The 13,721-nt window shown below is 39.5% G+C and overlaps 1 protein-coding gene, 2 non-coding genes and 1 pseudogene across 4 annotated transcripts; 3 read left to right on the top strand and 1 right to left on the bottom strand.

Annotated features, from left to right (window-relative positions):
• Positions 1-5,773: 5,773 nt before the first annotated feature.
• Positions 5,774-8,302, top strand: LOC104711935 (ras-related protein RABE1a). 2 transcript variants are annotated; one of them, XM_010428714.3, is made up of 9 exons: positions 5,774-6,142; positions 6,278-6,352; positions 6,739-6,811; positions 6,886-6,986; positions 7,106-7,171; positions 7,339-7,436; positions 7,540-7,602; positions 7,688-7,780; positions 7,968-8,302. In XM_010428714.3, the coding sequence occupies exons 2-9, from the start codon at positions 6,280-6,282 to the stop codon at positions 8,046-8,048; spliced, it is 648 nt and encodes a 215-aa protein (XP_010427016.1). In that variant the 5' UTR covers positions 5,774-6,142; positions 6,278-6,279; the 3' UTR covers positions 8,049-8,302. The 2 variants fall into 2 exon arrangements, with proteins under 2 accessions (XP_010427016.1, XP_010427017.1); XM_010428715.3 differs by having other exon boundaries at positions 5,901-6,142; positions 6,254-6,352.
• Positions 8,303-8,525: 223 nt separating this feature from the next.
• LOC104715635 (zinc finger protein ZAT18 pseudogene) lies at positions 8,526-9,294 on the bottom strand (annotated as a pseudogene).
• Positions 9,295-11,301: 2,007 nt separating this feature from the next.
• On the top strand, positions 11,302-11,497 carry LOC147938984 (U2 spliceosomal RNA). The gene has a single exon (XR_015567738.1). It is a non-coding gene; the product is annotated as a U2 spliceosomal RNA (small nuclear RNA).
• Positions 11,498-13,119: 1,622 nt separating this feature from the next.
• On the top strand, positions 13,120-13,315 carry LOC147938983 (U2 spliceosomal RNA). The gene has a single exon (XR_015567744.1). It is a non-coding gene; the product is annotated as a U2 spliceosomal RNA (small nuclear RNA).
• The last annotated feature ends 406 nt before the right edge of the window (positions 13,316-13,721 follow it).

The following is a 13,721-nucleotide window of genomic DNA, read 5'->3' as shown; positions in this document are numbered from 1 at the left end:
ACAGTAGATGCTACGTAGGATCATTGTAAGAATATCCCTATCCAACGCTTTATTCTTGGGATGACTATTTTGCTTAACACCGACGACATTATTTTTTCATATTCAATCATCTTTACCAATTTGTCAATCGATCAACTCTCTCTCTTTTTTTTTTTTTTTGCTAAATTGTAAATATTTCATTGATATGAAAAAAGTTTAGGTTACAATAATGAGATATGCTAATGATACGTTAGTATCAATCGTATCTCATCAAATCAATACTTGTAATTAGCCTATGTTTATAAAGGCAACTGCATATTCTTTCCATTAAATAGCTAGGATACATTAGGTTAATCTCTTCAATGTATAAATAGAGGTTCAGCCTCAACTGGAAATAACACAGAAAACCTTCACACTTATTGTTTTCTGACATGGTATCAGAGCAATAGCCATATACAAAAAGGCGTTGTTCGATCCTTCTTCTTTCTACCTTCCCAATTCTTTTTTTTTTCTTGACCTAGTCTTCATCGTTTTTTTTCTTTTCATACGATAAGATTCTCTTCTGATGTCTGAAAACACCGATGCGACCACTCAGGCTCAGCCTAGATCTGACACAACACGGAGGACCATCTCCCCATACGACTTGTCTTCCGGAGATAATCCGGGTTGTGTGATCTCTCAACCGGCCTTACGTGGTCCCAACTATGATGAATGGGCCAATAGCATTCGTTTAGCTCTTCGTGCTCGCAAGAAGTTTGGGTTTATTGATGGCAAGATTCCCAATCCCGGCGAAGCTTCAGCTGATTACGAAGACTGGTGTGCTAACAATGCACTGGTCATCTCTTGGATCAAACTTACGGTTGATCCTGCCTTGCGTTCTAATCTTGCTCATTGTGAAGCCGCCGTTGATTTGTGGGAACATATACGTGTTCGTTACTCTATCAAAAGCGGCCAACGGGTTCAGCGTCTCAAGACGGAGCTCGCTACGTGTCGTCAGAAGGGTTTGGCGATTGAAACCTACTACGGTAAGCTTATGAAACTGTGGTCGTTGCTCAATGATTATCAGCAGGCCAAAACCATGACCGAGGTCCTGAAAGAACGTGAAGAAGATAAGTTACATCAATTCCTTATGGGTCTTGATGAAGCGTCCTTTGGCTCGGTCAAATCAGCGTTGCTCTCGCGTGTTCCTTTGCCCACGCTTGATGAGGCTTACAACGCTGTTTCTCAAGATGAAGAGGCTAAAGCCACAAGTCGCATTCTTGACGAGCGCTCCGATGGTGTTAGCTTCGCGGTTCAATCACAACCTCGTTTCAAACAGAGTGGTGATCATCGTAACAAATCCATGGTGTGCTCTACCTGCGGTCGAACTGGTCACATGGCGGAACAATGCTTTCGAAAGATAGGTTATCCTGCTTGGTGGGGGGATCGTTCGAAACCAAAACTGGGGGAGTCTTCCCAACAAGGTCTTCTTCCTTCTCCCGCAAGTAACCGCTCTGCTCCGGTGGCTCGTGTAAATCAGATGGTTGTGACTCCAGCATCAGCCAACACTGCACTCACTACCTCTGATCGCATCGGTTTTAGCGGCTTAAATGATGCACAATGGCAGTCGTTGGTCACCCTACTCGATGAACGTGATCGTGTTCGTGATCACAACACGAAACTTTCGGGTACGTTGTTTCTCAACTCTTGGATTATTGATACAGGTGCTTCAAACCATATGACGGGGTCTTTATCATTCTTGTCTGAGATTCGGTCTATGTCTCCTATGTTGATTAAACTGCCTGATGGTCGATTAACTCAGTCTACACAACACGGCACAGTTTGTCTGGGTCCGCATCTTAGTCTTCAAAACGTTTATTTTGTGGATGGTTTGAAGTGTCATTTGATCTCCGTTTCACAACTAAACCGTGATCGTGCTTGTGTCTTCCAGATAACCGATAAGTTGTGTGTGATTCAGGACCGCACCACGAGGATGCTGATTGGCGCAGCTGAACAACAAGATGGTCTCTATTTCTTCTGTAGTCCGGATAGTGCTACTTCGTTCCATGTCTCTACTCAGTCCGCAGATGTTTGGCACAAGCGTTTGGGGCATCCCTCTTCAACTGTTCTTGGTCTTTTACCTATTTCTGGTCTTCGTTGTTCTAGTAATAAGGCATGTGACATTTGTATGCAAGCCAAACAAACAAAGGATATGTTTCCCACTAGTTTGAATAAAACAACAGACGTTTTTCAACTTGTGCACTGTGATCTTTGGGGTCCGTATCGAACTACTTCTCACAACGGCTCCAAATATTTTTTAACAATCCTTGATGACTTCTCAAGGGCGGTATGGACATACTTGTTACCAGATAAAGTTTCTGCTCCCTCTCAACTTCAAAACTTCATAGCCTTAGTTGAACGCCAATTTGATAAACAAGTCAAAACCATTCGTAGCGATAATGGAAGTGAGTTCATCTGTCTCAAAAATTATTTCCAGCAAAAGGGTATTATCCATGAGACGTCATGTGTCGGGACTCCACAACAAAACGGTCGTGTTGAGCGGAAGCACCGCCACATCCTCAACGTTGCCCGTGCACTCCGGTTCCAAGCTTCTCTTCCTATCGAGATGTGGGATGAATGTGTTCTTACAGCTGCCTACTTGATCAATCGTACTCCGTCCAAAGTACTAGCTGGCAAAACACCATTCGAAAAACTCTACAACCGACCTCCTCCTATCACTCATTTGCGGGTCTTCAGTTGTTTATGTTATGTTCATAATCAGAATCACGGCGGTGACAAGTTTGCAACACGTAGTAAGCGTTCAATATTTCTCGGTTATCCCTATGGTAAAAAGGGGTGGCGTGTGTACGACTTGGATACCGGAATCATCACCATCTCACGTGATGTTATCTTCTGTGAAGATATTTTTCCGTTTGCGAGTACTGACTCTTCTGTTGAAGATGTGTCTCTCTCTGAAACACCTCTGTTTTTCGACCCTCTTGATGATGATTCACGACCTCCTCCTCGCGCTCCTGCACCAGCTCCTTCATCTGATAATTCTGTCGACGAAACACCTCTTCCTCCTTCACCACCAAATACGGTTGACAGTAATTCTGATCTCTCGCCATCCGTCTCTTCTGAGCCTGTGCTTCCTCCTAAGGAACCAACACCGTCTCCTGCTGGTTCCTCTGTTTCGCCTTCGACAGAATCCTCTGCCTCTGATACTTCTGACAGTGCTACCTCTGTTCAACCAGCTCCTTCTCCGGTTGCCGTCGATGTTCCGCCTATAGAGGAACTTGGAGTTGGGAAACGCCAACGAAAGGTTCCTACCAAACTAGCCGATTATGTTCTTCAGATTACCAATGCTCTTGGAGTCACCAATTTTGATTGCAAATATCCAATTTCTGACTACACCACAACAACCCGATTCTCTGAAAAACATCAAGAGTATGTCCTTTCTATCACCAACAGCTTTGAACCGCAACACTACTCTCAAGCTGTCTTAGATGAACGCTGGCGTAACGCTGTCCGTACAGAGATTGATGCATTGGAATCTCTTGGTACCTGGTAAGAAGGCTCTCGGCTGCAAATGGGTTTTCAGATTGAAATTTAAGTCTGATGGTACTCTCGAACGATACAAAGCAAGACTCGTGGTCCTTGGCAATAACCAAGTAGAAGGTACTGATTACAACGAAACGTTCGCACCCGTGGTTAAAATGACCACCATTCGTACGCTCCTTGAGGTTGCCGCGGTTAGGGACTGGCCTGTTCATCAAATGGACGTGCACAACGCCTTCCTGCATGGTGACTTAAATGAAGAGGTCTATATGCTCCCACCTCCTGGCTTTCGCACACAGGACAAGTCTCAGGTCTGCCGCTTGCACAAATCTCTTTATGGTTTACGTCAAGCTCCTCGCTGTTGGTTTGCAAAACTCACCACCGCTTTGAAAGAATATGGTTTTGTGCAATCTGTGGCTGACTACTCTCTCTTCTCTTACACTCGTGGTACTCATCGTATCTATGTCCTCATTTATGTGGATGATCTTGTTCTCTCCGCAAACACTCTATCTCTACTTGAGAAGTTCAAGTCCTATCTCAGCTCATGTTTTCACATGAAGGATCTAGGCGTTTTGAAATATTTCCTTGGAATTGAAGTTGCTCGGAGTCCTGCTGGCTTCTATCTTTGTCAAAGGAAATACGCTCTCGATATCATCACTGAAACAGGTTTACTTGGTGTTAACCAGTAGACTTTCCCCTTGATCAGAATCACAAGCTCGCACTGCACAAAGGAGAATTGTTATCGGATCCGGGACGTTATCGCCGTTTAGTTGGTCGCCTCATCTATCTGGGAACGACTCGTCCTGATCTTGCATACTCGATTCATATTCTCACTCAGTTCATGCAAGCACCACGATGTAAACACTTAGATGCGGCTCTACGTGTTGTTCGTTATCTCAAACATAGTCCAGGTCAGGGAATTCTGCTTCGCTCTGATTCCTCTTTGTCTCTTAAAGTTTGGTGCGACTCGGACTGGCAAGGTTGCCCAACGACTCGTCGTTCCTTGACTTGTTGGTTCATTCAGCTAGGCGATTCTCCAATTTCGTGGAAGACACGCAAACAGGATGTCGTCTCTCACTCATCAGCTGAGGCAGAGTATCGAGCTATGTCTCAAACAGTTCGTGAAGTTCTATGGTTGAAGAACCTATTGTGGTCCCTTGGAGTGGAACATTCTGCACCGGTCGTGGTTCACTGTGACAGTATGGCCGCCATTCACCTCGCCGCTAATCCCGTGTTCCATGAGAGAACAAAACACATCGAACGTGAATGCCATTTCATACGAGATGAGATTGTACGTGGTATCATTCAAACGAAACATGTTCATACGTCACAACAACTAGCAGACATCATGACCAAAGCCCTTGGGAGTAAAGAGTTCGAAGCTTTCAAGTCCACGTTAGGCATCAGTGACCTGTACGCTCCAACGTGAGGGGGGGTAATGAGATATGCTAATGATACGTTAGTATCAATCGTATCTCATCAAATCAATACTTGTAATTAGCCTATGTTTATAAAGGCAACTGCATATTCTTTCCATTAAATAGCTAGGATACATTAGGTTAATCTCTCCAATGTATAAATAGAGGTTCAGCCTCAAGTGGAAATAACACAGAAAACCTTCACACTTATTGTTTTCTGACATACAATCAAAGATTAGAAACCTATAAATATGGTTGCATGGCAAAAAAATTAAAACATGGAAGCATAAGATGGTAATTAAACCAAGTTTTCGGTCCATCTATTCAACCAAGCAATGAAGCTTCGGGAACAAGATGAAGCGATTACGTTTTTTGTTGTCCTTCCCGGATGAGTTGCAGAAGGAGAAAGGGATTTGCAGATTGTAAAACACTTCTTTGCGACAATCAACTCTCTCTCTTTGCCTAACCTATTTCACCTTTGCGTCACCTTGTGAGTTTTGTTGGAGGATTATGCCAGTTCAAGTTTTTTTTAGTTGATTTACAAATGAAGGGATGCAATCAACTTTTAAAAACGTTTTAGTTGCTTAAACTATGAAAAGAACTATTGAAAGTCAACGAAATAATATGCCACAAAAGTTTTGGAACAACCGCGTCACACAACACAACAGGGTTCAACTGAAGATTACACACACATCTCCCTCTTAACCATTAATCAGTCCATTACGGGTTAAGTAAGATGCATGCTTTCAACTTTTTGTTTGGATCCTTTGACGCACACGCGAAGTTAAAAAAAAAAAGCCATCAAATATCGTATAGCACAAGTTTGAGTCGCGTATTTCGATTACGATAGTTCTATTGGGTTAGGTGCTAAAATCATAGATTTGTCGCACACAAAAAGTAGCCCAAGGCCCGTTTGGTCAAAGATATATTAAAACGTCAACGTATTAAGTGTTTTATCAAAACCGTAACCGAAGACCACGAGCCCCGGCCAAACACAGATCTCCATCACGAACAAGATCTAACGGTCCAGATCTATTCCCTCTCCTTCTCCTTCTTCTCTCAAACCAAAAAAAAAAAAAAAAGAAAAAGGCTCTTCTGAATCTCCGAAAAAATCCGATCGGGAGAAGAATAAAAATACAATTCAACGGCCGTCCGGTTACTACTGTCTTGCTCCGTTCGGACGATTCGTCTTCCCTGAGTTAGATCTGGTACTACTTCTCCCCTTTCGATTTTTTAGTGTTTTATACGTTCATGATTCTCGATTTGAATTTGTCTCTCTCCCTATTGGCTTACGTACCAGTGTTGATTTGTTTATTCAGCTAGAACTTTGATTTTGTTTATAGAGATGGCTGCTCCTCCTGCTAGAGCTCGTGCTGATTACGATTACCTCATTAAACTTCTTTTGATCGGAGACAGCGGTATGTTTGTTTCCTTCATCATTGAGATCGTACTAATTTGCCTTTGTTCCTTGCATTTTTTTTGTTCAATTTATTTCTTGATAAGCTTCACGTTTTGTTTGAAGGATATGTGAGAGGCATGAGTGATTTGAATTTTTTTGATTGTCCATTTACGATTAGTCCCTAATGTGATTTAGTTACACATCTTTACTCATATTTGAATATTCATCAGCTTAGAAATGTTGATTCAGAATTTGTCGCAAATGGTTAAGACTAGTCTTAAGTTTGTATATACCCCCTTGAGCCAAATTGATTGATTGGTTCCTTTTTGTTGTTAGCTGTATTTGTTTTCACTATGTTCCAATGGTTTGTTTATTCAAAAGTTCTTTCTCTATCCCTTGTACCAGGTGTGGGTAAGAGTTGCCTTCTCTTACGTTTCTCTGATGGCTCGTTTACCACCAGTTTCATTACAACTATTGGGTATGTCACACTGTTAACACGTGCCCTATGCGGTTTTCTGTTCCCCAACTTAAGTTGTATTTTGTATTTGACAGGATTGATTTCAAGATAAGGACTATAGAGCTCGATGGGAAGAGAATTAAGCTGCAAATCTGGGATACTGCAGGACAAGAGCGGTTCCGCACTATCACAACTGGTGTGTCTTCGCTTTTGCTTTAGGATATGCTCCTTTGCTTTTCAGTTTCTCGTACTGTTGTTTACTTGTTTATGCATCGTTTCTGAGTTTTTCACCTAATTGGTTTGTTCTTATTGCAGCTTACTACCGTGGAGCCATGGGTATTTTGCTTGTGTATGATGTCACTGATGAATCATCTTTCAACAGTAATGAACTTTATTATCTTTTACATTGCAGTTTGATTAGTTCTGTTCTAGTCCTTGTGTTTTGCAATTAGTTCTAAAGTTCATATTTTCTCAGTCTGTTATTTCTATCTATTCAACTAATCTCTTCTCTTCGATCCTTTCAATCCTTTGTTTTCCTTCAACTCCAGACATCAGGAATTGGATCCGTAACATTGAGCAGCACGCTTCTGATAATGTCAACAAGATTTTAGTTGGGAACAAAGCTGATATGGATGAAAGCAAAAGAGTCAGTCTCTCTCTTTCACCCTTCCCTTGTATCCTCTTACTAATTTATTTTAAGTTTTTTTTTTTTCCTTTGGCTGATACACCGATTTGTTTTGTTTCTCCAGGCTGTGCCAACATCTAAGGGCCAAGCTCTTGCAGATGAATACGGAATCAAGTTTTTCGAGACTGTACGTTGTGGTTCTCGATTTGAATTTGTCTCCTACTAATTGTATGATTTTGATTTGGTTAACCTTGATGAGTTTTCTCTTGCAGAGTGCCAAGACTAACTTAAATGTTGAAGAAGTTTTCTTCTCAATTGCTAAAGACATTAAGCAAAGACTTGCAGATACTGATGCAAAGGCTGAGGTACCTTTAAGCTTTAAATTATTTTTTTCACCCTCATCATCATCATCATCATACATTGCAAATAGGATCTATAGAGTAACAAGTTTAGAGCTTTTAGTATTTCAAGATAAATCCCTGAAGTATTTGAGTAAAATCACAATTTACGGTGTGTATTAACATGGCCGGATTGTTCTTTATATTTTTGTAGCCACAAACAATCAAAATTAACCAATCCGACCAAGGTGCAGGAGCATCTCAAGCTACTCAGAAATCAGCATGTTGCGGCTAGTGGCTATCAAAGAGAAGAACCCAGCCTAGTGAAAAGAGAGACATGGTATTTTTTTTACCTTTGGAAAGAACAAAAAAAGGGAAAAGAAATCAATCTTCTTTTGCTTTTATGAGATGGTGGTGTTTCTACGTATTCTTTAAAATTCTCTCTTTCCCCCTAATGGTATAGTGTGTGAAGGACACAATTCGTATTCCATATTTTTCCGGGATGGATTCTCTGACATCTAATATATCAGTTTATCAGTCGCACACCAATGATCTTCTTCTTATTGAATTATACTCACAAACTAGTACGACTTTATTCCATCCATTTTAAAAGGATTTAGTGACGGAGCCTGCAGGTCTCGTATGTTAGGAGTTAAGTGTTTACCGAAGCCTTAAAACCAAAAAGTATTGAAATCTGTTTTATTGTGAATCGGTGTATTTTGGTGTAGGTTCGAAAATAGTCCTGTTTGAACTGTTAATATTTTATCGCTCATTGAAAGAATTCAAACGATTTATTCAAACAAATTGTGGTTACATCATGACATAAAGAATGAAATAATGTTTGGCAAGAGAGAAATTACAAAAAAAAAAAAAAAAAAAAGCCTACTAATTTACAAACTTCAAATCAATTTGTGGAACCAAATTCTTCCCAAAGATAAACACAAGATCATTCTCCAATGGAGTTAGATTCAAGTCCAAGATCTTTTTGCTGCTACTGCATCGATTCAAAACCGGTCTGGAATAAACAAGAGGAGAAGGGATAACCGATTGTTCGGTCATCATGCTCGCCCTATGCTTTCTCATGTGACCGCCTAGAGCTTGACCGGTACCAAAAATTTGATCGCAGATTGAACACTTGTGCATATCATTCTCATTGTTACGATGCTTCACCTGTTCTTGGTCAACGCTCAGCTTTGGTTTCTTGTGGCTAGCTCTATGACCTCCGAGAGCTTGGAACGAATCAAACTTCCGGTTACACGTTTTGCATTCGAAGTGGTTGTTATGATTGGTTTTGCTTCCGGCGGTAGATTGCTTTACATCGATTTGTTTGACAACAAAACTCTGAGATAACATCATTAGACTTTTCACAATATCTATATGCTTCACGGATTCTTCATAATCGGACCGGTCTCTCTTCATGTTTCTTATTCGGATTGTTGTATGTCGAGAAGAGAAAAGAACACGATAGAGCGAAGTAGATATTTTTTTTTAGGTTTTGGTTGGTTTGTTGGTTCACCTAGAGAATATGAGGAAAGGAGATTAAGATCTTTTGTAACGTATTCATGGAGTAATGTATTTATAAGCAAAAATAAAGAAGGTTGCAGAGTAGTTGACTTTTTTTTATTTGACCCAAAAAAAGTAAGTCGTTTAAAATCTTTCTATTCAAATAAATCTAAGCAGCATTGCTGGTTTGACAAGGACAACAACATGTTAAGATATTATAGACTAGACTACTAACAGTCGCATTTTCTTTGGTTTGGTAACCGACAAGTCACATTTTTGTTAAATGAAACGAATAATTCTCTTTGGTCTGCCAAAGATATTCCAGTTATAAAATGTTTAATAATCTTTAGTTGCACATAATTTTCATTGGTGGCTTCGTGATTTTTTATTGACTTTGGAACGTAAGTGAGCACGTGGAGTATAGTATTAGAAAGAATGGACTCAATACATATGAACCAAAAAGAAAGTCAGAGTAACAGTCAAAATGATTGCATTCTTGAAAGTCAAAATCTGGAAACTGCTCTAAACCTAGACGCTATTGGGATGTATCCCTTATCTACAGATGTGTGATTACATGTAGACGTCATCAATGATGGAATCGTGACGGCGACTAATCCGGATTCAGATTGTGGTTATAGACTTTTTTGGACAGAGTACAAACGACAACATTGTGTTAGGTTAATCCAAAGATCAGATGTTTTAGTAAACAGCGTGCGTATGGCTACAATCTGATGTATTTTTTGTTTGGACCTTAAATTTTGGAAAAATGAATGTTTTGTTTGTCTTATGAGTTCTGTTGTGCATTGTGTTGATGGTGGTCTCACTTCTCAGGTCTAATGCCTTGGTGAGGTCTCTTTATATATAAAGTTTTATATGGCTTTTCTACCGAAGATTATTATTGGTAAAGATCTCTGTTTGCATCTAAGGTAAGTCCTTTTCTATGAACACAACATTCTTTGATTTATCACACGAGATTTTATTGATCATATAAGGAACTTCAAAGTCAGTGGGCTGTGGTGATCAATGCGATTCAAAAAAAAAATTGGATTGGCATGATATTGATAAGACGTGAAGGGCGTACCTGTGAATCAACAAGATGGTTTTATCTTTTTTAATTCCATTAGTTCAAGTACTCTTGTGTAAAATGGCTGCCTGCACAGCTATTCAACTGATTTATATAGTTCAGAAAGAAACTGATGTGGGATTATAAGGTATCCTGGGATTGGTTTGGCATGGGAGAGTAGGGGAGGCTCTACAACTCATTCACAGGGCTACTTTAATTTTGGTTTTGTTATTTCGTTTGTTAAAAGGGAAATCATTCTGAAGCTTTATCAAACTCTGGTGTTATTTGTGTTTAGAAGCGTATGATTCTTTATGTTTTGTTCTTGTTGGATCATCACCATCAATCACATTTCTTTCCTTTCTCTTTTTGTTTTTTTTTAGAACCAATAGATGGCTTGGACCGTATAATTGCATTGGTATCGTTTGGGTTTTGGCAGCTAGTCCAAAGAGCAGAGTATACCTGGAAATTTGTTACCTGCTTTTATCTTATCTTGAAGTACTGTAAGATGAGAGATTTATGTGTTTCTTTATTTGTTTAGCTTCTCAGTTCGCAGACTTCAATCTACAAGAGATGACAACAAACCTTTAGTTGATTCTTAGTTTGTAAGTGAGCTGGGAACTTTTGCTATATAAACTGCAGTTATAGTGCTCGGTGAGAATTTAGTTACGGAGACGCTGACATGCATCAAAAACATGTTTGGTACCAAATTAACAAGGATCACTACTCTACTTGGGGAAGTCTAGGCTTTAGCATGTGTTGATTGATTTCTCTTAGTAAGTTTTCCATAAATATAAACAAGGTGTTTAAAGAGTTCAGCTCTGTTGTGTTGGCTCGTAGAACATTCTGGATGTCTTTAAAATAGGCGGTTTGCACAAAGATGCGTAAAGAATCTATTTTTTCTAAAGTCCCACATCGACAAACTAGAGATAGTTGGTCATAACCTTGGTAGTATAAAAGAGAAGCGGAGCCTATCGTTCAAATCATACCTTTCTCGGCCTTTTGGCTAAGATCAAGTGTAGTATCTGTTCTTATCAGTTTAATATCTGATATGTGGGCCATCGGCTCACATGATATTAACTCTATTTTTTAAGGGAGAGAGCCCGTTAAGATAGCTTGCTATCTGGGCTTTCACGAGTCGCCCATGCGTTGCACGACTGCGCGGGCCTGGCTCATCCCACCAATTATTCAGTCAATTTTGCAGTATATAGAAGTTAGCAGAGAAAAGAGCTTTATCTTAGGGTTTTACTTGCCGTTCTCATTGCTCTTTCACCATAAAACCCGAAGTTTTTGCTAGCTTATTTACTATTGTGTTGGCTTGCTCTTGGAATATAGAAGGTCAGCCTAAGTGGACAACATAAGTCTGCAACTTTTCTTTTATTGATGTACAATGTGTTCCCTAGCCGCTTCAATCTATACAGGGGAACTGCAGAAGATATATATAGGTTCATCAAGGCCGAAAGTCTCAAACTCCATTTCATTGAATAAAGATTGTACAATAAGGTAAGTCCTTCTCTATGAACACAACATTCTCTTGATCTCTATGTGGACTTCATAACATTGGCTATGTGAACATATTGATGAATATGCAAATTATAACGGGATACACTGACATGATTTTAATCTGGTTACGCGGTCCTCATGTCTGTCTTTCATTGGCACTGTGTAATTTTGTATCTTTGGGTGTGGAATCAATTTTTTAAGTTCCATTTTACGACAGTGTGTTCTTGTGCTAAGAGACTTATGTAGACTAGTTCACTTAGGTCGCTTATTTGGTGATTGCTTTTCTAATGAGGTTTGCTGACATTTTCAGCCCATTGCAAGTGCATGTGCATTTGCATGTTATCGGACGAGATTTTATTGATCTTTGATCATATAAGGAACTCTTAGGTGGGGTGTGGTGATCAATGCAATTCAAATGGATTAGCATGATATTGATAAGACATGAATGAAGACATACATATGAATCACCAAGATAGTATCGTTCTTTTTTTTTTTTTTAGTTCGAGACTTGGAGTCTTGTGTAAAATGGCTGCCTGCACTGCGTTGCTATTAAACTGGTTTATATACAGTTGAGAAAGAAACTGATGGGGATTATAACGTATACTGGGTTTTGATTTGGTATCGGAGAGTAGGGGAGGCTCTAGAACTCATTCACAGGGCTACTTTTTTTGGTTTGGTTATTTCGTTTGTTCTTGATTTCTATCTGTATTCATCAGATTTAACGAGAGTTATAAGGGGAAATCAATTCTGAAATTACCAAACCCTGCTTGTTATACATGTTTAAAAGCTGTATGTTTCTTTATGATTTGTTCTTTTAGGCAGCTAATTCAAAGGGCAGAGTATATCTAGAAATTTGTTACCTGCTTTTTTATCCTATCTTGAAGTACTGTAAGAATCTTACCGTAAGATGAGAGATTTATGTGTTTCTTTCTTTGTTTAGCTGCTCAGTTCACAGACTTCCACTGTGCCGGCCTGCCGGGCACTTTTGCTGTATAACTGCAGTTATAGTGCTCAGTAAGAATTTAGGTACAGAGACGCGGTCAATATGACATCAAAAACATGTTTTAGTAAATTTTTCCATAATACAGTAGAAACAAGGTGTTTAAAAGAGTTAAAGCTCTGTCGGTTAGTTGAACATTCTGGATGCAGCTTGACCAATTGGTTGTCTTTAATAAAAGGCGGTTTGTTCATAGATGCGTATAAAGAATCTAATTTTCTAAAAGTCCCACATCGACAAGTTAGAGATATTTGGTCATAACCTTGGTAGTATAAATAAGAAGCCGAGCACGACATACAAATCATACCTTTCTCGGCCTTTTGGCTAAGATCAAGTGTAGTATCTGTTCTTATCAGTTTAATATCTGATATGCTCGTCATCGACTTGCACAATATTAACTCTATTTTTTAAGGGTGAAAGCTCGTCAGGATAGCTTGCTATCTAAGCTTTCGGGAGTAGCCCATGCGTTGCACTACTGCACGGGCCTGGCTCAACCCGCCAATCTAATAGTTTAACAGTTGTCTCATCTTTTTATAGAAGATGTATATGTAGTCGTATAGTTAAACTAAATCTTGTCGAAGTTACATATGAAGTCGTAAGTGTTTGATCAGATGAATATGCTCTTAATTGTACTTAGGTATTAGCTACATTTTTCCTGCAATCTTCTTTTGTTTCTTTGTTGTACCATCAAAATACTAACGTTTTTCTTCTGACAACTCTCTCAATGGTAGACAAAATCTGAGCACAAATCGTTGGAAACAGCCTATTCTCTGCAAATGAGATAGAAACACAACATTGGAGAAGGAAGGAAGGAAGAAAGAACAAAACCTAAATCTTGGAACTTCTCTAACAACATATAAACTTCCCACCAAAATTCAAAAGCAAACATAATAGCAGCTCAGATT

Source organism: Camelina sativa, chromosome 9 (genome assembly GCF_030686135.1).
Source record: "Camelina sativa cultivar CO46 ecotype springtype chromosome 9, ASM3068613v1".
Classification (NCBI taxonomy): Eukaryota; Viridiplantae; Streptophyta; class Magnoliopsida; order Brassicales; family Brassicaceae; genus Camelina; species Camelina sativa.
Note: the sequence above shows the minus strand (reverse complement) of the source record. Positions and strands in the feature narration are given on the sequence as shown.

Coding starts and splice junctions, on each gene's coding strand:
- LOC104711935 (XM_010428714.3), top strand. CDS start 6,280: ATGGCTGCTCCTCCTGCTAGAGCTCGTGCTGATTACGATTACCTCATT. Junction 6,353..6,738: donor TCTTTTGATCGGAGACAGCG/GTATGTTTGTTT, acceptor CCCTTGTACCAG/GTGTGGGTAAGAGTTGCCTT. Junction 6,987..7,105: donor GTTCCGCACTATCACAACTG/GTGTGTCTTCGC, acceptor TTCTTATTGCAG/CTTACTACCGTGGAGCCATG.